This window comes from Rhodnius prolixus, unplaced genomic scaffold (genome assembly GCF_049639745.1).
Source record: "Rhodnius prolixus isolate KJV_2025 unplaced genomic scaffold, Rpr scaffold_2, whole genome shotgun sequence".
In the NCBI taxonomy this organism is placed as follows: domain Eukaryota; kingdom Metazoa; phylum Arthropoda; class Insecta; order Hemiptera; family Reduviidae; genus Rhodnius; species Rhodnius prolixus.
Window position 1 is genome coordinate 21,942,616 of NW_027411592.1, and position 23,464 is coordinate 21,966,079.

At 31.4% G+C, this 23,464-nt stretch overlaps 2 protein-coding genes across 2 annotated transcripts in view; one reads left to right on the forward strand and one right to left on the reverse strand.

Annotated features, from left to right (window-relative positions):
* The first annotated feature begins 154 nt into the window (after nt 1–154).
* On the forward strand, nt 155–7,227 carry AspRS (aspartyl-tRNA synthetase). Its single transcript, XM_074118531.1, has 12 exons — nt 155–312; nt 1,796–1,874; nt 2,099–2,285; nt 2,519–2,621; nt 2,719–2,899; nt 2,977–3,114; nt 3,368–3,539; nt 5,703–5,850; nt 6,209–6,398; nt 6,573–6,653; nt 6,833–6,944; nt 7,036–7,227. Exons 1-12 carry the CDS (start codon nt 272–274, stop codon nt 7,197–7,199), a joined length of 1,596 nt encoding a protein of 531 aa, XP_073974632.1. The 5' UTR covers nt 155–271; the 3' UTR covers nt 7,200–7,227.
* A 1,861-nt stretch (nt 7,228–9,088) lies between these two features.
* Nucleotides 9,089–23,464, reverse strand: part of Cht7 (chitinase 7) — a 104,918-nt gene continuing 90,542 nt past the window's right edge. The window contains exons 2-19 of the mRNA XM_074118524.1: nt 21,729–21,807; nt 20,068–20,243; nt 19,739–19,976; nt 18,781–18,960; nt 18,559–18,682; nt 18,301–18,482; nt 18,090–18,217; nt 17,336–17,407; nt 17,083–17,249; nt 14,866–15,059; nt 14,573–14,787; nt 14,341–14,495; nt 13,334–13,474; nt 13,107–13,254; nt 12,821–13,006; nt 11,300–11,422; nt 10,962–11,163; nt 9,089–10,188 (exon numbers count right to left, since the gene is read on the reverse strand). Coding sequence (XP_073974625.1) covers nt 9,980–10,188; nt 10,962–11,163; nt 11,300–11,422; nt 12,821–13,006; nt 13,107–13,254; nt 13,334–13,474; nt 14,341–14,495; nt 14,573–14,787; nt 14,866–15,059; nt 17,083–17,249; nt 17,336–17,407; nt 18,090–18,217; nt 18,301–18,482; nt 18,559–18,682; nt 18,781–18,960; nt 19,739–19,976; nt 20,068–20,243; nt 21,729–21,807 — 2,919 coding nt within the window. The 3' untranslated portion in view covers nt 9,089–9,979. The remainder of the gene's footprint in view (nt 10,189–10,961; nt 11,164–11,299; nt 11,423–12,820; nt 13,007–13,106; nt 13,255–13,333; nt 13,475–14,340; nt 14,496–14,572; nt 14,788–14,865; nt 15,060–17,082; nt 17,250–17,335; nt 17,408–18,089; nt 18,218–18,300; nt 18,483–18,558; nt 18,683–18,780; nt 18,961–19,738; nt 19,977–20,067; nt 20,244–21,728; nt 21,808–23,464) is intronic.

Consider the following 23,464-nt stretch of genomic DNA (forward strand, 5'->3'; position numbering starts at 1 on the left):
TCATTATATATAATTGGTTTTTAGAAAACTTGTTGAGTCAGAATCTAGATAAGAGAGTATTTTTAAGCTTTTCATATCTGACTGCACCTCATCGAGTGTTATGTTTGAAGTAGTGTAAAAAATTAAACTAATCGCTGAATCAACCTTTATTCTGAATCGACTGTCATCGATTAATTCTAAGCATGGTGTTGTAAGGTTAATAACTACCGTTTCAGCTATCAGCTGTCACATGTTATAAATTAATAATATTGCCGTGTAGTGTGTAACCGCCATGGTTTCAACCAAAGAAAATCAAGAAGAAAGCGCTGAAGGGTATGTAATTCTGTACGATATCTATCCGGTCAATGATATTTCTGCTTGGAGGATGTTTAAAGTGTTTAATTTCTACATTTATTTGATATAACGAAAGTTTTAGTCCATTTTAACTCTCCCCAACTTTTTCCTAGCTGAAGTTAGTTTCCTACAGCTCATAATAGATAGATTACTTAAGACAATCTTAACAGCTATTAAGAAATAACGTTAATTGGTTTAAAGAGATTACTTAAGACAATCGTAACAGCTATTAAGAAATAACGTTAATTGGTTTAAAGAACTTCGAAACTTAGCGAAAAGCCCTACAGAAATCCTACACTCACTTTTGCGTCGACATAATTGATGAATTTAAAGAGGTATCGTATGATTGCTTTTTTTCGAATGAAATACCCGACCCATCTAATAGGAGAGAGTATTTATTCTAATCAAGGTGGATACAAATCCGCATAGCTGGACGTGCAAAGATTTTCTCCGTAACAATATATTTGTTTTTGTACTTCTCATTGGTTTAAGATTTTCGGCCATCATCAGTTGTATGACATTGTTATAAGTTGACTTCATAATTTCCACATAACAGAATTAAAAACAAAACCTATGCTGTAGCGTGATTAGCGACTGGACATGGCTAATTAATGAGGAGTTTCACGATGAAGGTCTTTAAGGGGATTATCCCCCGGAGGAAAAAGGTTTCAGTGTAATTCTTAAAACAATAGCATTACTTTGTAGATGAGAAATGTCTGCGAATGAAGCCTTTAGAAGATAAGCATCGGCGACTCTTAACAAGAAGAATAGAAAGAAATTGTCTAGTTTATTGAGACTAATTTGTTTTTATGTAATTTACTGGCTGCATATGAAACGTTTTGAAATAGCATAGTGTTAGGTTTAGGATTTTAGTATCAGTTGTTTTATTAAGAACTTTATTGCAGTATTAGTTTTTATTGTACTTAGGTAAAAAGGTTAGAAATAATTTCTTCGCGTTATTTTACTTCACTCTCTTTTTTTCTGCTTTGCTCAAAGTGATATTTCCAGGACTATTGTTATCTGTTATTGTTGCATTGTTCACGAGCAGGTTTGAGCGCGTTACCTCGGTACTGCCCTCATGGTTGGCAAAAAATAAATAAGTGATGAGAAATTCAAATCTAGTGCTCCATTAAGTCCGAAACCGGCAGATTGAAACAAAAAAAAATCTTTCTAATTTGTTTGTCAGAATATCGTTTCAAGAGTGGTACTAATTTTGAGTTGCTGACAGATAGGACCTCAAGTACACATATTAGAAGTTGAATGTCAGATTTCTTTTAACTCGCAAAGGAACTATTTCTCTATTATTTTTTTTTCTAGCACAAGTAAAAGTATTAAAGTACCCTTTGGCAACTGTGTAATATATAGTTTAAGTAATTGTAGTTTACTGTTTTATGCAGCAGCTTGTGAGTACAACTTATTTATTGACTAAACATTCACGTCTTTTTATTTTATACCTTTTCAGTGCTCTTTCAAAAAAACAACAGAAAAAATTAGCAAAAGAGGCACAGAAAAGTGCAAAGAGAGCAGAAACTGTGAGTCAGGTATGTATTTTTGGTACCGTGAATTAATAGAGGAGCAAATATTAATTGTAATCTTTCAACGTGAAATTTAAAAATGTGCAATATAGATTTTTTTTTTCATGTGAGTCTTTAAGTACAATGACCAGTAAAGAATCTTTCATCTCTTAATTAAATTTTCCTTAGGAGTCTTTGTAATGAAATGTTTTATGTAATTTTGTAATTATTATAAAATTATATATTTTAAGGAGTCGCAGGTAAAAGAGGAGGATGTTTCTGCAGGTAAATATGGTTCTTTTGGGATGATTAGGAGCTCTAATGTAAATTCATCTGAATTAAGGAACAGAATTTTTACGCACATAAAAGAATTAACAGTGCAAATGGCAAAAAACAAAGTGTGGATTAGAGCTAGACTTCAGACTTCTAGAGCAAAAGGTAAATTCAAGAACTTCTGAAGTAGAGTACATACCCAAGAAGTATTATGTAAGAAATTACTATTGTTATTGCCACTTGTTATTCTTACCACACGATTAAATAACTGCAAGCATTTTTAATAACTCTTTTATTTTTTAAATTTATTTCTAATTTTTAATTCCATTAATATAAATTTAATACCACATTTCCTGGTCGGTGAATTTCGTTGTACAAATAATGATTTTTTTGTTTAGGAAAGCAATGTTTCATGGTTCTGAGGCAACAACAGTTTACTATTCAAGGATTGATTGCAGTCTCGCCTAATATTAGTAAATCAATGGTAAAATTTGCTTCTAAGTAAGTGAAGAACATTACTATTTCCAGAATTATCAAAAAATACTGACTAGTTTAGATTAGGATTTAAGTTAGTTTTTGTTTTTTTTTTTTATTCTAGCATTACAAAAGAATCGATTATTGATATTTTTGGTGAGGTTTCGTGTGTTCAGAATGAAATTGATAGTTGCACACAAAAGCAAGTGGAACTACATATCGAAGAATTGTGGGAAGTTAGTGCAGCTAAGCCTCAATTACCACTGCTTGTAGAAGATGCTGCAAGACCGTTAACTGATGGCGACGTAAGTGGCTATTAAAATTCACACTTTTTTTTTTTTGCATCTTGTAAAAAAAGTACTCTTAAGTAGATTACTTACAGGAAGGATTAAATATTCGAGTAAACCAGGATACAAGATTAGACAACAGAATATTGGACTTGAGAACCCCAGCTAATCAGGCCATATTTAGATTGGAAGCTGGAGTGTGCAAACTGTTCAGAGATATTCTTACAGATAAGGTATCAACAGTCTTGAATTATTAGTAAGTCCCATTGCTTTTATTGATCGATTGCTTCTAATTTTGTGAGAAATTAAATAAACAGTAGTTGTTTTTTAAACATAAATAGTCTTTTCAAGGACTTGCATTCTTGAATCGACATTGTCGAGAGAAGTCGATTGTATGTAGAACGCGATAATTAAACCTACGAAACTATTATCATGGTAAGTCAAAATTTTATCTTGAGTTTTGTTGAAAATAGTTTCATTTTGAAGGGCTTTATTGAAATTCATACACCTAAGATGATCAGCGCAGCTAGTGAAGGAGGTGCGAATGTGTTCACCGTATCATACTTTAAGGGCAATGCTTACTTGGCGCAGAGTCCTCAACTGTATAAGCAGATGGCAATAGCTGGAGATCTTGAAAAAGTTTTTACAGTAGGAGCTGGTAAATTTTGTTTTTATTATGGAGTGTATCTAATGTTATTTCTTTTTTTTTAGGCTAAGCTTCTGTTATTTATTTTTTGCTCCCTGTTCTTTCATTTTGTCTTCGCAAATTAAGTTTCATCAAGGTCTCTCTCGATTGCTGTGTAACAATTATCGAAAATACTTGATTCCAAATGTACTTTCGACCCAATAGAAGAATGATATATACGAGTTCATAAAAAAATATATAAGTACAATGTTGCATAATTTTTTTTTTTGTAATTTCTTAGTTACTACAGTTGTTTCAGTTTCTTAATTTTTTATTTTTAGTTGAAGATTTTATTATTTAAAAATTAAAAACCTGGTTTGGAGTAGGGGTTATGCGGGTGGACTCGAGACAAGTTGTAATAGGGTCAAGTTTTTACTTATTAGAAAAATGTTAATAAGTAGAGTGAATATAGTAGAGATTAGCGCTTAATGGTTAACGAATACCGGATTCCCACGCGGAGATCCCAATTTAGAATCCAGCTGAAGGCCTTTGATTTTCTCTTCCTTACATCTCACTATCCGGTGGTGATCAGTGATGTCTGTAACGTGAGAATACCCTTAGGGCCGGCAGTGCACTGGAAAAAGCTCGGGGCGCCAACGACGTTGATGCGCCTTAAATTTAAAAAATATATTATACAGGGTGTTCATTTTAAGACGGCTCAAATGCATTTCATGCTTAAACGGTTGTTCTGAGCGAAAAATGGTAGAGGAAAAATTTGTTGTCCGTCACCTCTAGTTTCCGAATATGTGACTTGATTTTAGATTCCTGCCCGCATACGCGGCTGACGCGCGATCAAAAGTGAGGGTTCGCAGTTGACCCCTATTTTCATATACAAAGTTTTAAAGAGTATAAAAAGTAATGAAAGAAACCGGAAACCGCAATTCAATATTTTCAAAATTAAAGGTGCCAGGCTATTTCAAAATCTGGTATTTTTAATCATATTTCAATTTTTCAACTTGTTATCAAAGAGAAAGAAGAGCACGCGACAGGTCATTTTTATGTATTTTTTCATCCCCTTTCTACTAAAAATATTGCCAAGGCCGTAAAGCTAGTATTTTTTTTAATATCGGGAAATAAGTCGTTTTCCGAGTGATTTTTCTAAGAAAAATCAAATGTTAAGAGCTTTAGATGTTCTCAAACATACACAAAATGGCTAAAAAATAATTTTACATCTTTTACAAACAAGAAGGTTTAATAATTATTTGGTAATTTTGGGAGAGTTGCGTTTAATTACCAAAAAAATTGGAAACTTCCTGCCACATATTTAAGTGATCAATATCTTTCATGTAAAGGATCAAACTTATTCCTTAATTTACTAAATAATGCACTTCACTCAACTTGTGATGCATGTACTGTGCCTTCAAAGGAGCCTCCTCAGATACAGTAATCTTCTTACCGTAATCATCGGTCAAGAAGTCTTGCATACTGGGTAGATTGAAATGATGTGATGATTGCTTTTATTTGATGATAAAACAAATTTATCCTGACACGCCCACAACCATTACATTACACTACATTTTTTTAAATCTTCTATTATTATTTTTTTTGTTCTTCGCGTCACAAATAACATTTTTTGCAATCATAGGACCTCTCAAAACGTGTATTTGTGGTGGAAAATTAATATTGAAAACCGTTCACGAATAGATAAAATTGTAACTTTGATCTTAAATATCTCAACAAATATTAGGCATATCGAAACGGGGTTAACGTCATTTTTCAGTTTTATATGCAGTTTTCATAATCATTGTCAAAATCAGTGGTCCTTATGAAACCCCAATCGGGCTTTTAGCCGTAACTCCGCCAAAAATAAAGATATAGTGTCGGGAGTGGAAAATTTGAAAACTAGATCCAAAAAAACATATAGTTTACTTTGTGGGTTTTTTCGAAATTCCGCTTTCCTAAAAAGTTGTTAGCGATTGGTGCGTTTTAAATGGATCACCCTGTATATAGGCGTGTGTGCTCTTGTCCAACCGGCTTTGGTAGTAAGTGTTAAACCTTCTAGAAAAATAGACATTTTATTTTAATTATTTACTGCAACAAGTAAATAGCTACTTGAACGTTTTATTTAGAAAATTAATTCTACATTTCTTTTTAAGAAAGAAGTTCATTTAAATTGTTGAATTAATTTCGCTGTAGTTTTCAGAGCAGAGGATAGTAACACTCATCGACATTTGACAGAATTTGTTGGACTTGATTTAGAAATGGCATTTAAATATCATTATCACGAAGTCATTCAGGTAATAGGCGATCTGTTTACAAAGATGTTTAAAGGATTAAGAGACAAGTAAGTTTTCTATTTAAGTTTATTGAAGTAGACATATACACATTAAGGATAGATGTACAGATGATACTTTTCGTATCAGTTCCCATTATCATACACTTTGAACATTGTTAGAATCTCACGCATGACAAAATTTAGAGGGTCACCGGATTTGAAATAGTGATAAGTTTAGTGTTTATCTATCATACCGATTAAGAACATTGTAATCGTACAATAAGTTTCTGGATCAAACGTTTTGGAAATAGATTTTTATTTTGCATTTTTAATTAATAAAGCAAGTTTAATTTACAGATTATTAGTTTGAATAAAAATTAATACATTAAGTTCTGGTTAAAAATATTTAGAATAAGATTTATATCAGTTATCAAGATGAGATTGACGCAGTCAGGCAACAATATGGGATGGAATCTTTTAAATTTCTGGATCCGCCATTATGTCTCGAGTATACTACAGGCATTGCAATGTTGAGAGAAGCTGGCGTTAATATAAATGATGAAGATGACCTCAGTACACCAGATGAAAAATTATTAGGAAGACTTGTTAGAGCAAAGGTTGATTCATTGCATTTTATAATTCAATTTTAATTTTTATTGTAACAAAATTTTTCTTTAAAAAAAATAAAAAAACTTGATTGTGATTTCTATTTGAATTCAACCAAGTCAAGGAAATTATTCCATGTTAAATATATATCCATACTATTTTATGATTATTATTCTTATTTGCAGTATGACACTGATTTTTACATACTCGATAAGTATCCACTAGCTGTGAGGCCATTTTACACAATGCCCGATCCAGAAAATCCAGTAGGTATCTCTTGGATTAAAATACTTGTCTTATTTTATTTTTTTAATACTAATATCGCCTCAGAGCAGTGTAAATATACTGTTCTAGCAATTCGATGTCTTATCTTTTTATTATAATAAAACTTATAATAAAATTGTGAAATAACGGAAAATTTTAATTATTAAATAATTTGTTTTAGAAATTATCTAATTCGTATGATATGTTTATGAGAGGCGAAGAAATTCTTTCTGGCGCTCAACGAATACACGATGTTGAATTACTTACAGAAAGAGCTAAACATCACAACATTGGTATAATTTTTTAAAAGCTATTTTACTTAAACTGTTAGTAACTTTTCGAAGAATCTACTTTCATTTAAAAGGCAATCGTTTATGTTTTTAGATTTAGAAAAGATTAGAGCATACATTGATTCATTCAAGTATGGATGTCCGCCGCATGCAGGTGGTGGAATCGGTCTTGAACGAGTGGTTATGCTGTACTTGGGGTTGGACAATATTAGGAAAACTTCAATGTTTCCAAGAGACCCCAAAAGATTAACTCCTTAATTTTGTCAATAAAAGTGTTTTAACGGAACTAGTTTTTTTTTTCTGTACGTAATACAAACATAATTCTTTCTCTAAAGCGTTTAGTGCACTAGGGTCTCACGCAGAAATCCTTTGTTTTAATCAAGTTAAAAAATAATTATAATATAATTTTTTAAAGATTGAAATGTGGCACTAAATTTCCAAGCGTGAAAAGTCCTCAACAGGAAATACCTCTTCACTCAATAGATCGTTCACTTTCTCAAAAAAAGCTCCTGGGCTTATCTTGAACTTCATAAGTACAGCACTTAAACTTTGATAACACATTGCAAACTCATCGATTTATAATTATCTACTCTCATTTTTTTTTTTTTTTTTTTTTTAAGAAAATTCGTTTTTGGGGTAGTTCTTGGGGAGGGATTTGAAAGGCTTCCCTGTAGTATTACGTTTCAGTATAATGTACAGTTACAAACTGTGAAGTTGGTAAGAATTAAATGATCAGAGTTTGAAAAAAAAAAAAGAAGTTGTTTAGCCCCTTGAGAAAAGTGATCTTTGGCTCTGCTGAAAAAAAAAGGTAATCACTTTTCAGGTCATGTTTTTACTTCCTGGAACAAAACAGCGTAGAAGAAGACTCCTAAAATTGAATTTAATAACTATTATTACTCAGCCTAGAAGAATATTTACATTTACAGTGTAAGAATGGTTGAGTTTTTATCCAAATTGCCAGCCTTAGTTCGTTAGTTGATCGATCACCACGATTAGAGGATGGAAGGGATTGTTACCCCTTCTACTTGTATGTTCCAGAAAATGAGAATCATGAGCATTGGAATCCCAGATGGAGTTTTTTATATGTTATGAATAAAAAATACAAAGAAATGGAATACATTTTGTACATAAAAAAAAAGAAAGAATCTCTTGGTACTACTGTTGGCGTCTTCCTTCTTATATAAGTAGGGGGAAAACCTCGCTCTTTTCAAATGTATCACAGTCTTCACATATTCTGAATCTCCATGATTATTAACATTTCTTTTTTTGGAGCATGGGCGGGCATCTTGAGGACCGCAAATCTTATTGAACTATTCTTTTTTGACTGTAACATTCATAACTAAGGGAACTTCTATAATTTGAAGCAAGATCGCGCTGAACAGGTCGCATTCACTGGTTTAGAGAAGTTAGATAAAGCCATCATTTGGCTTTAGCGCCTAGACATATGACCCATTTATCTTGCAATCTATCTATGAAGTGTTGTATGATTCATTCTATTTCTAAAGGAAAAATTCTGTTTTCTGTCAAAATATCTTCTTTTTGGAGTAATTTCCTTATTTCTAAATTAAAATATCCGGACTTTTGAGCCCAATATGGCGTCACAGTGACCTCTGATCGAGGCAATCTTTAATTAAATATTTTTACGCGTTTTACACCACATTTATTTTTGCATGATTATTTAAAAAAAAAATTATAAAAAAAAAAATGCTAGATTAAACCTTCACTGATTTATCTCTATGATCTCTAAGAAGTAAAATATCAAATTACTAACCAAAATTTTCTTCAAATCTATGCTCCTATGGGAATAAGGTTTTCATTTGCTGCAATAATCTCTTAAACTTCGTAAATATAATTTTTGAAAGCGATGTATGTACATAGGTTTTAGATGTACGAAAACTATTGAAACGTTGATTACAGTCATTCAGTTTCAGTGAAATTAAACGAAATAAAACAAATAATAACTAAAAGAAAAATATATATTTACTATATATACATAACATACAAAATTACCTCGACTTGCATTTCGAACTGGACCTTATCAACCATAGCCCGCAATTTTCTTCTTTTCTTAATAATATTGTCGTTCGTTTGTTTGTTTTTAACAAAACAGAATGAAAATGGACATTATTATGAAAAAAATAAAAAACTTCAGTAACATGCTCCTGTTTAATATTTTAAAATAAACTACAGTAGAAATACCTTTTTTGGAAAAGAGTTTTTTTTTCCATAATTCATTGGCTCTGTACGACTGGTAATTTCAGTAAACAATTTTTAAATTATTATAAATTTGTTGTTTGTAATATTTACATTTTTCACACAACAAACTTTGTGTTTAGCAAAAAATATGCAAACATTCTCAATGTGAATGACCGAGAGAGAAATGGGAATTTACTTTTGGAATACTTTTGATTTTTTTTTTTTTGCAGAATGTAATTTAGTTTGAGTGCAATGAACAACATTGTCGCAAAAAGTTTTATGTTATTAATAGTAAATTTTTTATTGCCCCTATTTTATTCTTACATTAAATTAAATAAATATTACAAATAAAATCAATGGGTTTTAAAAATTTCTGTAAACGTACAAAAATAACTAATTACACTTTACAAAAATGGCAAATGAACTATTAAATTTATATTAACAAAAGAAAATCAGTCCTTGCCGGTGATCACATTTAGTTTTAACCTCTGGAAATCTTCGTTTAAAATATTTACATTAATAGTCAATTTAAAAGAATTTTCATTCATGTGGAAATTTTAAAATTGTAATTTTTGTTTTAAGAAAAATTTATCACATATAAATCCTAACACAAGAAGCTCCGTAACATTATGCCCCAACAATTAATTAATTAACAAATGCTTTTAGCTTAAGCATTTTAATAATAAAATTGTTTCTTTTTTCTTTTTTTTTGTTTCTTGAAATAGTTCAAAACTTGAAGTGTAAGTTTTTTACTTCATAAGTTATTGGCGGAGGTTTTATAACTTGTCTTAACACATTTTGTAAAAAAAAAATTTCCCTTTGCTTGTCTAAAGTCAAAGTCGCTATGAGGGTGGAGCTTGCGTGTGTTGCGAACATCCTTCTACATTTTCTGGCCAATCACAAACATTTTCATTTGGATTAAATACAAGGTTAGATGGACAGGGCATGTGGTGTTTTCTTTCTCCTTCACACATATAATACATTGTACAGTCGGCTTTGTCAGGATGATATGAGATGTGTCCATCTTCTTCTTCGCAAGTTACTGCGTTGGCTGAAAAAGTAAAAGAGAAAGTTTGTTACACAGGACAACTCTATTAACGTATCAAAATGTGAGACTACCACATACCCAAAAATAACTTACTACTTTATTCAAAAACATAACTAATTTATTCGTAATCAATGTTGAATTGTCCAGAATATAAATTTTATGAGTTGTTACGACAATAAGCTGGCTGAGAGCGAACCACGCGGTGTGCGGATCATATCTTCACCGGATCAAAAAAAGGTTCTCTCCTCTTTGCGTAGATTGTAATGAGGAGGAGGATTTCAAACATATAATAATGATATGCCCACGTTATGTAGTAGAAAGGAAACGAATGTTTGACGACTTAAACAGGTATTTAGATGCATCATTTCGCTACGAAGACATAATATTCTCCACCAACATCTATGTGATTAAATCTTTAGCAGAGCTAGCAAAGAAATAGGAATGTATTATAGCCGGTTAGAAAGAATGGAAGAAAATGATTAGAGAAGGATAACGTGATTTTAATTTCGGTTAAACTATAAGGATGGCAGGAATGTAGAGTACTGATCCATGCATTAGCTGTAGTTTATGTAAATAGTTGGATATAGTAGAGGGATGAATGTGTGAAGCGAATGTATTTATAACTAAGAATGGAGAGTGAATGATATTCTAGTGATAAGCACCTAGACGATGCTGGCCGTATGGCGAAAGCCAATGCAAAAAAAAAAAAAAAAGAAAGACAAATAATAAATTAATAAATTTTATCTCGGTATGGACGACAAAAACCAAGTACTTACGATCCTTAGTTGTGTAAGCACCTCCACCGCCAGTTCCCTCATAAGGACCCTGGTATTCAAGTTTAATGGTGTAATCTTCAAGTTCTTGTTTCATAGCATTAACCAATGGGAATTTGCCATTACCACATACTCCTCTAAAGTCATCCATATCAATTGACCATATCATAATTCCACCAAATCCTTCTTCTTTCAACCATCCCATCTGGAGTGTCATTGAGAGTATAAAAGAAATTAGTAAGTAAAACTGAGATACTAAAATTATTTTCACTTTTTTATTAACTACTTTTTAATAAAATCTTAATTTAAAAAATTGCCTCAAATAAAAAAGAAACTGTTACCTTAGTTTTTAAACTTCTTTCATCATCGAAGCCTACCCATTGATTTCCTCTGTAGGCAAAAGGAACTTGCTGTTCATTATCCCAAACCAAAGTAGTGTTATCTTCATGAAGGAAATCACAAATCTGCAACGATTATTCAAAGCCCAATAAACAACTTTTTCAATGTTTCAATAATTCAAATGAATTATTCAGAAATTTAGTGAATTATATATAAAATCTGATTAAGATTTTGAAGGTATTGTTGCGATTACTGTAACATAAAAAAAATAAGCTAACATCGTTAACGTTAATTCATTGTTTTTGGTGTCTGATTCATTAATACAGAAGGAAGAAAGAATAATGCCAATTTCAGTCATTAATTTTTTATTCCTTTTTTTTTTTTGCAGCAGGGGGCCTCCTCTCCCCATTGCTGTTTAATTTAGCGTCAGAAAAGGCTGTAAGAGCCATACGGATAAGTCCCAATGGCACAATCTATAATCAGTTAAGCCAATATATGGCATACGCGGACGATGTCGTCTTGACTGGAAGAACTAGAGCAGCTCTGGAGGGTTCTTTTCAAGAATTTGAAGCGGCTTCGAAGGAACTGGGCTTAAAAATAAATCAGACGAAGACAAAGCTTATGGTGTGTTCTCGAAGAAACCTTGGTAGTGATGAGTCGCCTATATGCGCACCGTACAATTTTGAGAGGGTTTCATCTTTCAAATATTTAGGGGCCGTTTTAACCGATGAAAATGAAGTGAGTGCAGAAATAAAAGGCAGGTTAACGGCAGGCAATAGGTGTTTCTGGGCACTACAGAAAGTCTTAAGTTTTCGAGAACTATCAAGGGAGGTAAAGCTAACCGTCTATAAAAGCATATTGAGACCAGTGGTTACGTATGCCAGTGAAACGTGGGTGTTGACCAAGGAGGATGGAAAATTGATTAATACCTGGGAGAGGAAGATTCTGAGGAAAATTGTTGGCCCCGTGAAAGAAGGGAAAAGGTACAGAATCAGGAAAAACGAAGAAATAAGAGAGCTGTACCAGGAGCAGGATTTGGTAGGTTCGATTAAGAGGGGAAGATTGAGATGGCTAGGCCATTTAGTAAGAATGGAAGATTCCCGAATTCCCAGGAAGATAATGAATGTACACCCAGGGAGGGGGGCGAGAAAAAGAGGAAGACCGAGGATTAGGTGGCTGGATGATGTAGAGGAAGATGTTCGGAGTCTGGGAGTGAGGACATGGAGGAGAGTTGCCTTAGTGAGAGAGGAGTGGGGAAAGGTGTTAGAGGAGGGCAAGGTCCTTCGAGGACCATAGAGCCAGAGGAAGAAGAATTTTTTATTTTTTTGCCTAGCTTTCATGGTTAAAAAAATAAATAAATCAAGATTAAGAAAGTAAAATGGTATAGAAAGAATATGAAAAACCTTGCACCGGGAAAATTCCTAAATAAATTTAAGAAACAAATAATAAAGAAATAACTACTTAGAGAGTGTCCTTATCATTGCCTCAAAAGATTTTTTTTTAGCATGGAAATTACTTTTTACCTCATAATATGCCATGAAGCCGCTTTCAGCTGTGTAGTTCCCAGGCTTTCCACCTCCTGAAGCAGGAGCACCTATATCGAATTTAGCTTCATCAACAAGTGTAAAGCTTCTTCCATAAGTTGGCATACCAATCATAAGTTTCTCTTTCGGAGCACCTTGCTTTACCCACTCTCTTGCACTAAAATCCTATGAAAAAATTATTTAAACATAAAAGAAAGGACTAATAAATAATTGATAATACTTCATTTCTTCAAATGGTACTTAATTTAATTTATTTTTAACGTACCACAGTCAATTTTTTCTGATAGCTGGTAGCACTTTCAAGAGGGTAGAGAGGAGAATTATGACCAACTTGTCTTTCCCATTGACCGTGGAAGTCGTAAGTCATTACGTTAATAAAATCTAAATACTTGGCAATTTCAGGCACATCGTATCTAAGTATAAACATATAAATTTCAAAATTCAATGCTCAAGCAAAAAACAAAATATAATAAAAATTCGCAATATAATTACCCAGCGGCTATAGCTTCGAAACTTGCTGGAACTGCTGCTGTTAACATCAACCTTGGCTGACCAGAACTTTTTGCCTCACCTTCGAAAGCTGTTCTTAATTCTCGCAATAAATTAACATAGGAAGCTCTATCATCTATACCACTGAAATAATAAATCAATTTTCTTGTACAAATTAATATAGTTTTATTTCTGAAGAAACGTAGTCTGCAATCATTCAAAGTCAGAATTCTTAACTTGCCCAGGATAAAATTGGAGGTTACATGTGAATAATTGTAAATTATTTTAGAGCTTTAAGAGGAACGACTGCAGTTCCATCAGATTTTCAATCTCATCGTCAAAAACATTGCCTTGAAGTAAAGAAGATTGATTCAAGTAGATCAGTTAGTGCACTTGACTCAGGATGCGGAAGCCCTGTTTGCAGTAATAATGCAAGTAGTGCTAAGTTAATAGGTTTAAGTACTTGTTTTATAAGTTAAATTAATTCAATAGCGAAAGGAGGGAATTAGCTCAGTGGTTAGTGTACTGGATTCCCATGTGGAAATCCTGGGTTCGAATCCAGTTGCTTCTTTCAGCTCACTGTTCGTTCGGTGAAATCTATAAAGAGAGAACACTTCCAAAGATCGGCAGTGAATTAAAAGAGTTCCAGGCCAAGAATGACAGATGTTGACGCGCGTTAAGTTAAAAAAATATATTTATATATTGTAAAAGAGACAAGTAGTAAGCATTCTTATTTTATGCTTTATTTATAGGATCTTTATTTTATGGTTACCATCAACTTCATTAAAGCGAAGCTTTTCTTACTCTTAATGTTTCTGAACTATGGTTCCTTGCACATTTTTGTGTGGTGCAAAATATTTATTGTTTACGGTAAAACTAAATACACCAAAAGCAATCTATAAAAATCAGTTTGCACTTTGGCATAGTATTCAATAAGGGTTTATTAATCTTAAGTGTCGCCAGAAACCATAAGTTTAATCACAAGCTGTAGAATGAAAGTAATCATTTACCGTGGATATTCCCAGTCAACATCAAGTCCATTAAATTGATATTCTCTCAAAAATTCAATGGCTTCATAAACAAACTGATTCATTCTAAACACATTACTTGTTAGTTCTTTGAAAGGAGTAGAACCAAAGGCCCATCCTCCAATTGCGAGCAAAATCTGGAATTTCAAAAACAATGCTAGTGTTATTTAATTTAAATAAAGATATTTTTACTTTTTGATCAATAGTTTATTACCTTAAGATTAGGATTTTTTTCTCTTAGTGAGACAATCTTGTGATACTGATCTTCAGTTCCAGAAGCTGAGGCTAATTTATGATCAGTGAGTGTAGCAAACGCATATATTATATGTGTACAGAGAGTTGGTTGTAAATCACTAGGAGAGAATCTTCCTGCACCAGGTCTTTTTGAGGACCAAGATGTAAGGTAGCAGAATACTTGAGCTTCTCTTGCTATAAATAATTAAAATGTACTGGAATAAGTTACAGTTTAAAACGCTTAGAATGATTCTATATTTAGTCAATACTTACAGTTCAAATCCTGAATAGGAATTATAGCATTTGAAGCAGTCGGTTTCACTTTATTTAATCTGGTTAGGACATCAGATACAGGGATTTTAATGGCAACTGGTTTAGCCAACTGCGTTGTACTCACGCTACCTGCTACCTTTGACCAATCTACGTCTTGGGCATTAGGCCCACGTTTGATTCCTCTTAATTCTTCTCTAAAATCATAAAAGATTCGTCAATTGAAAAATGTCAATAAAACATTTCAAAAGTATGGTGTGCGTATTGCATTTTCAAACGATTTACTCTTACAACAATTTTCAAGATTACAAATTACAAATTTTCTTATGACTCCGAATTTCAGAGACAAATTTAATTCTTACTAAAATATTAATGAATGATTGATTAATACCTATATGATACAATGAAATGGTTCTAGAGGGAATCCTTCTTGTCCCACAGGACTACCCCAAAAGAAATTTTTCTATAGAAATAATTAATATAGAATTTTTAAAAAAATCTTATTGATTAAAAATTTAAGTATAAGGATTGATAAAACGCTAAAAAGTACACAAATCAGCAAATACCCTACATTTCATTAATACTTCTTGATATCATTTAAATAATTTTTCTGCATTTACTTTTCATTAATACGTTTTAGATTTTATAAGTTTTTAAAAAGAGAGATATGAAGAGAGATGAAAAGATTTGAAATTTGAACGTATTTGAAAATCTCCAAAAGTATTGTATCTCATCAACTATAATCTCTAGAACATTGCAATTTATACAGTCATAGAACAAACCTTTCCCAACAATGCAGTAAAGAATTCATTGAAGTTTGAACATTTCGAAGAGAGATATAGAGGTTTGAAATTTAAAGGCATTTGAAATACACCAAAATTTAACCTTCTATATCTCGTTACCTATTATTACTAAGCATTACAATTTATAGCAGTTATAGACCCAACTTTTCTCTACAATTCAGTATAAAAATGCATTAAAATCTGAACAATGCGAAGAAAGATATAGGGATTTGAAATTTGAACGAATTTGAAAACCTCCAAAATTTAACCTCCTATATCTCTTAAACTAGGAGGATTTGCCCTATATTATAAAGAAAATTTGGGAATTTTATCTTTTGTAGAAAAAAAAAATTGTCAAAGTTGGGTGTTTTTCAATGTTACGCTCTTGCGTGTACTTTTGAAGATCAACCCCCTTATACAACTGGGCTACCGGACAGTTTTAATTATGGTTATTTACGTTTCTCGTGTATAAACGATGTTTAGAAACATTATTGGTAATTTTTTTCGAAGAATCAAAAAAAATTCAAGAAAGGAACATTTGTTCGGTAAAGTAACATTTCTAGTTGGATTTCTTGGAACTTCATTACACATTTAACCCTCTTTAGAAGTATGAAGTAAAATGGCTATATTACAGTTAAAGCGCACCTTGGTAGGAAGCCTAAACCACATTCTCTAGCAGAAGAGCCCATACATAACAAATCTTAGTATCATCTGTACAAGGAGTTTTAAGAAAATAGAGGAAATCAGAAAATCTTGTAAAAATCAATTTTTTTCTGGCTCTAGGAAACTCAAAAATATTTCTGGAGAAAACTAATCGAAAATTTTCACGAACGTAAAATGACAATTGGAGTACCTAGTTCAAAGAAAATAAAAAGAAAGAGTATGAAGGTGGTCAATATTTTTACCTTAAATTTTGTAGAGCTTTCGAATGGAATTCTCAAATATAAGAGGAAAAGACACTAATAAGAATAAAGGTTCATTGTAGTTTGTATTCCATCTAAATTATTAATTATTAAAAGTAAAAAGAATAAAAATAAATAAATAAGAATTCTTGTTGCAAATAAAACAAAATTGTGAAACTTAAAAATATTAGATTGAAATTGAATTTTTAAAATTTAGTAAATATAACTTTGGCCTTCTACTAAAAAGATCTAATATTATCTTTCTTCATTTATTTATATGGTAATCAAGTTCGTCGACTTAAAAAGGAAAAAGAATTGCCTATTCTTCAGGTGGGCTTTATGTCCATCTACCAAATTAGGTGTCACGGACATAGGCGACTAGAAAACTTACTTTACTAAAAATTCCTCTTATTATCCATTAAATAAAATTCACGGCCTAGAACGGGAATCGAATCCAGTACCACAAATATTAGCCTTGCGGAGCTCGCCTCTAACCGCTCGGCTATCATGGCGCCTCTTTAAAATATGTATCCTACCTGATGGCACCAATTAATGGATACTTGACTCCATTTCCGCACACAGTTCCATTGAAATCATCCATATCGATTGTCCAAACCATAGCACCAGCGTATCCATTCTCTTTGAGCCATTTCATTTTATATCTTATTGATTTTTCATCGTCAAAACCAACCCATTGATCTCCCTAAATAATCAGAAATTACAACTAATTGAAGTATTATTTAATTTGTTAAGTTTGAAATCTATTGTTTAACAGTATGAGCTGAATACCTGTATGGCATAAGGCACTTTCATTTCATCATCCCAGACGTAGCTGGCTCCATTCCTAAGCATTTCACATATCTGCAATATAATTGTTGTAAATAAATTTGTTAGAAATTCAAAAGTATTTTGGTTTATAGTTTATCAATTTTTCTATCCAAGTTATAACATGAAAATCTAAAGAAAGAAGCTGGAATACTTCCATTTTATTACATACACCCATAATTGCTGGCAAATTGCAGTATATTATATTCTTGTAAAATCAGATTTGGTAACTTATCAGTAGATCAATCTCAAAATTTTTCATTAATTTCAGATTCTTTCATTAAGAAAAACATCAAGTACTTCTTAAATGTGTAAAGTAGTAGCATAAAAGAAGTTGAACTGTTTTTTTTGTTTTTTTTGTCAATCACTATCTATTTTTGTTGCGATAAATGATTTAATTAGTATCAGAAAAAAAAAATCAAATAATATTAGCTAATATAAAATTTCGTTTACTTCTAGATCTGATCACTGATGGTTTGCTCCATCAAGTTTAATGAAACACTTGCTTTACTTAACCATTCTCAGAAGAATTAGTGGGTATAAAAAAAGTGAAATTCTCAGCAGTTTTTTTTTTTAAAGGGAATAAATGATTATATTTGGCGGATGTGTTGAGCTGTGATTATACTTAAATTGTTCCACTTTGGCTAGTGGGCATTGACCTAGATGGGGAAGATTACTGTAAATAAGCAAATTGCTATTATTAACAAAGCATAGTTACCTCATAGTAAGCCAAGAATCCACCTTCCTTAGTATATTCGCCTGCTTTTCCTCCTCCGGAAGCTGGTGAATTAACACCTATTCTTTGAGTAGACGTTAGTGTAAATGTTCTACCATAAGTGGGCATTCCTATGACCAAAAGTGTTTATAGTCACTAAAAATTACAAACAAGCATTGTATTTGAACCCATTTTAAATTGATCTAAAATTTACCTATAACAAGTTTCTCTTTTGGAGCACCCAAACGAGTCCACATTTCAGCGGCTGCCGAAACAGATAACTGTTTTCTCCATTCTGAATCAGTAGAAGGTGCGTACAATGGTGCATTATGTCCAGTTTCACGTTCCCATTTACCATGAAAATCATAGGCCATCAAGTTTATAAAATCTAAGTATCTGTCAAAAAATATATTTGAATGTAAGAACGTAAAATTTTAATTAACTGTTGGCAAACCTCTAAAAGAATACTAACCCTGCTACAGCAGGCACATCATATCCACCTCGCACATTGTCAGGTCCTACGGGTACGGCAGCTGATAGCAGCAGGCGAGGTTTTTTTACTTCTTGAGCCTCGGCTTCAAAAGCTTCTCTTAATTCTTAAAAATAAAATAAAAAATAATGAAGAAAAGCTTGATTAAAATTAATATTTATCATTACATACTTAATTACGGCTCTTTGTTAGAATCTAAATTACCTTTTAGAAGTAATACAAAATTTTTCTTGTCATCGCCTCCTTTAGGATATTCCCAATCTACGTCAAGACCATCAAAATGTCTTTGCCTTAAGAATGGAATGGCACTATAAATAAAAGTTTGTCTTGCGTATCTAGTGGCAGACATATCCTTAAATTTTTGCGTACCAAACGACCATCCCCCTAAAAATGGCAGTATATTGATTAATTACCATATATTTACTCTTTTTCTCTTGACTAGCATGGGTGTATTAAAACTGTCCGATAGGACAGTTGTATAACGGTTGATCGTCAAAAACTGCCCAAAAAAGCGGAATTTTGAAAAACACCAAAATTTAATAATTTTTTTCTTTTTCTGTAAAAAATACAATTCCCAAATTTTCTTCAAAGTAAAGGGCATATCCTCATTTACAAGTTTAAATTTTTGTAACAACACAGATGAAGTTGAGCGTATGTTTGAGATCTTCTTCTTCATTGCAATCTGCCCACATCACAAACTATGAGATTAGATCTCCACCTACTTATTCTCGTAACCATTATTTCACTTATAGCCTGTCCTTTGAACCATGTGGGTAATTCTGGCATCGTAGATTTATAAAATGTACCGTGTTTGATGTTAATGCTTTCTATTTTGCTAGGCTTTCTTTCTTTACAACGTTGACAGGTTAAGTTATAATCTTCAACTTTGCTAATGTCTACTATAATAGCATGTCTACTATTTCTAAAGCGTTTTGCAAATGTGATTTTTAGATGTTGAAATGCTTTGTTCTTCCAAGATCAAAGCATCAAACAATTCAGTAAGCATAGTTCAGATTCAAGAAATAAAATTAAATGACGAGTCTTTGCAATAATATTCAACATATTTATACGATTAATTAATATAAAAAAATAATCGAATGAAACTGATTAATTATATATCAATAAAATACTAAATTAAAAAGTAATTATGAAATTCACTAACCGATAGCTAACAAAGTTTTCAATTTTGGATTTGCTTTTTTCAAATTTCTTATTCTTTCATATAAACCAATTTTTCCATCTTTGGTTTCATCGTTTGATTCAAATGAAGACAGTTTTCCTTTTTTCAACCAGCCAAAGGCAAATATTATGTGTGTACACAAGTCTGGATCTATATCTTCAGGCAGAAATTTACCAATTTTTTGTCTATATTGGGACCAATTTGTATAGTAACAAACCACCTAAATAGAATTTAAAAAAAAAAAAATTAGTTAGCAAATACATTTATTGTAAACTGGATAAGAAATGTAATTTGAAATATACAAAACTTGCCTTATATCCATCATTACTAGATGAGGATGATCCTTCATTACTTGATTTTCTTGAAATAATTGGTGTCGAGTTTTGTGAGACTCTATTTCTTACTTTAAATCTATTTACACTTGCACTGGTTTCTTGGTCTCGAACTCTACTAGCTCCACTAGGCCGCCTCAGTCTTCTTCTAGTTGCTAGAAAGAATTAGTAACATAAATAACAGTTAAATTCGAAATTATAGTGAATAAATTTAAAAAAATATTTAAAAATAAAAGATTAGTTTGTGGTCGAAAAATACAGGCATAATGATACTAAAACCTGCTTGTTATAAAAGATCGGATGGGTCACCTTGGATGTCTTAAGTTAATATACTGTTGATAAATCAAAATTACGATGGCTCTAAATTGTTAAAACCTTCAATAAGAAATGAAGTTTGACAGGATTAAACAAGTAAGTAAGCGATAAAGTACAACCATTATTCTAACGGATCAACTTTTACTACCGTGGAAATTGAATTTTCACAGCTAAGAGGCTTTCTAACTACCACTTTTTACCTACTTTTATTATCACTTATTCAAATATAGAAGGAAAACTGTAGTGTCTGTACGATGAAAACTTATTTGTTCCTATATTGTATCTAAAAGTAAATAGGACACAAAAAATAAATGATTACAGACAAAAGGTGACCTCATTTTCACCTTAGTTTGTTATTATTATTTTTCAACAAAAAATGAACTTTCTATTATATCATATTACAAATATTAATCTTTTCAGAATTCAAAATATTAAAACTCATTAAAAACATAGCAAAAATCTTAGTGTTACTATCCTCATAATATTATTAGATCTTTACTTTATCTTTAAAATTACAGTGACTCAAGGCGATATCCTGAAAACTCTTAATGGATTTATTTATATCTGTGATCCTTTGGTTTTTGTTCTGATTTTGTACTTTCTCTTTCTACCCAGAAGGTATTGTAATTGTTCAGATTTTCAGTTTTCACCAATATATCCGTTTTGGAGTTACCTGAGCACTGTAAAAGTAATTTTCGAAATGTCTCTCCCTCAGTCACTTTATCTCTCTCTCTAGCTCTGTGTGTTATTTATGTACTTATTCACCGAAACTCAAAAACAAAAAAACGCCGAAAATTAAAATTTAATATTTCACTCAAGGGCCATCAGAGGATGCCTCAACAAATAAAGTTTTGTTTAAAACCACTCAACCGCAAGTCGTATTCGACTGCATCGTATTATCAGTTTTTTAAATATTTTCTCAACAAATGGTTCTACATTTTTTCAAAACTTGGTGTAATAATTATACATGTAGAACAACAACTTTTATTTGGAATATTAAATGAGACAGAATAACAGGCCTAACTTGCTGGATCATTAAGAAGGATGATGGTTTTTTTTTTTAGGGAATTCTCTGTAAGAAGATTCTTAACTTCTTTCTTAAGATAATATCCTCTGTTTATATTAACAAATTTGCAACGTAACCTTTAATAAAAAAAACTAACTGATTTAGGATAATTAATATAATATGTATTTATATGTTCAAAGTGTACTATGATTAATAATAATAATAATAATAATAATAATAATAATTATTATTATTATTATTATTATTATATAAAGCTTAATATCCTTGATTCTTTGGTGCAAAAAGTGTATATACTTACTGCTGGAAGAATCAGTAAGGACTACTGCAATTAATGTGCACAGTAAAAAGAAATGAAACAATCTTCTGATGTTCCTTTCCTGCAAAAAAATAAAAAAATTAGAAATTATAAATATTACATAAAAAATGTTCTACATACTAAGAATGTTTAAGAGTAAAAATAGCAGCTAGAGATCTTAGTAGAGAGTTAATTACAATGCGTTTTGTTTTGCCAGTAATTAAATAAATTAGAAACAAAAGTATATTTAAATGTAATTATTCTTAATAAATGAAAAGTGAAAGTGGAACATATTGTATGTACGAACAGTTGATTGAATGGTTATTTAATAAAGAAAATCTATTACAACATTTTGATAATTATTACAGAATGTATAATTGTTTCAATGTAAATGTGCCATATGATCCTTACAATCATTTATTGTGTATCCTCTCTATTATGTCTCAAAAGAATTATGATGTACCATGGTTAAACCTATTCCTTAACATCCATAAGTTTATTCTTTATCATTTCATCATTAGTGACAATTAATTGATGGCAGTAGTAGTCATAAGCGGAATTCGAACTGAGGACCTCCCACATAGGAAGCCATGCTCTTGACCACTAGACTAACACTCGCCCCAAATCTTATGATGCATTATTAAATTGCAGTGTTCGGATAACTTTATTTGAGGAGTGTTAGCGCAATCATTGCAATGCTGAATTCAATGCAGGAACAGATAGTTTCAGCTGCACTTATTAACAACAAAGATCCTCATATTTTTGTAATTTGATAAAATAATAAAACAGTTGAGTTATCCATAAACAATAAAACAGTATAAAATCTATTAGCTCAAATCAGCCGGCAAGTGTGAGGCCTCTTCTTAAAGAAGGTAAACGAGAACGTCTCTTGAACATTAAATTATCATATTTTATCCAAAAATAAGAACTTTAATCAAAAGCAAAACTAAAAGCGAAAATTTATAACTAACATAAACATGCAAATGTTATGGTGGAAAATTCAACAGCCGTTAAAACTGATGTGCCAGCAAAGTACTCCGTTATAATTAAATTTAAAATTATTGAAAAGAAATAGAATTTTGGGTTTAGAGGAATTAAGCAGAAATTTGTAGTTTCCTTGTTTGAAATGACTAGACCACTCCTTTGCCTTGAAGATAAAGGAAGTATGTTATTGAGTTTACTTCAACATTTATATAGACTCTTTTATTGTATTTACAAGTACTGAGTTGTGTTAAATAGCATTGTTAAGGTAGGACTTAAAATCAATATTTCGACTGTAGTTTTCTTTTTGATTCAATTGTCTTGTTTATTTTGTTTTTTATTTTAAACTAATTCGTGATAATTAAAGTTTATGTGTACATTATTATTCAAAATCAGAAGGTAGCCATTGCAAAACAGTATCCAAATATGAAATATTAATAATTATGACATTACTTAAAGAAGACGTAAGTAATGAAACAGGTTCTCAAAGAATAACCACTGACTGGTTGAAGTGAATGTGTGAGGAAGTATTAAGAGATGTATGTGGCCTTAGGTTACAAGGACGACAACCCTGAACTCAATATTCTTATTTTTTTTATTAGCATTATTTTGCTCGCATTATTTCAAATAATAATGATAAAATATGGCAAAATTAGAGCACAATTGTTAGTATTAACACAAGATTTTCGCACAACTATTCAAGTGAATGAATTATTTTAAAAAAATAGCTTTGATTTTATTTGTGTTAGCAGATACGT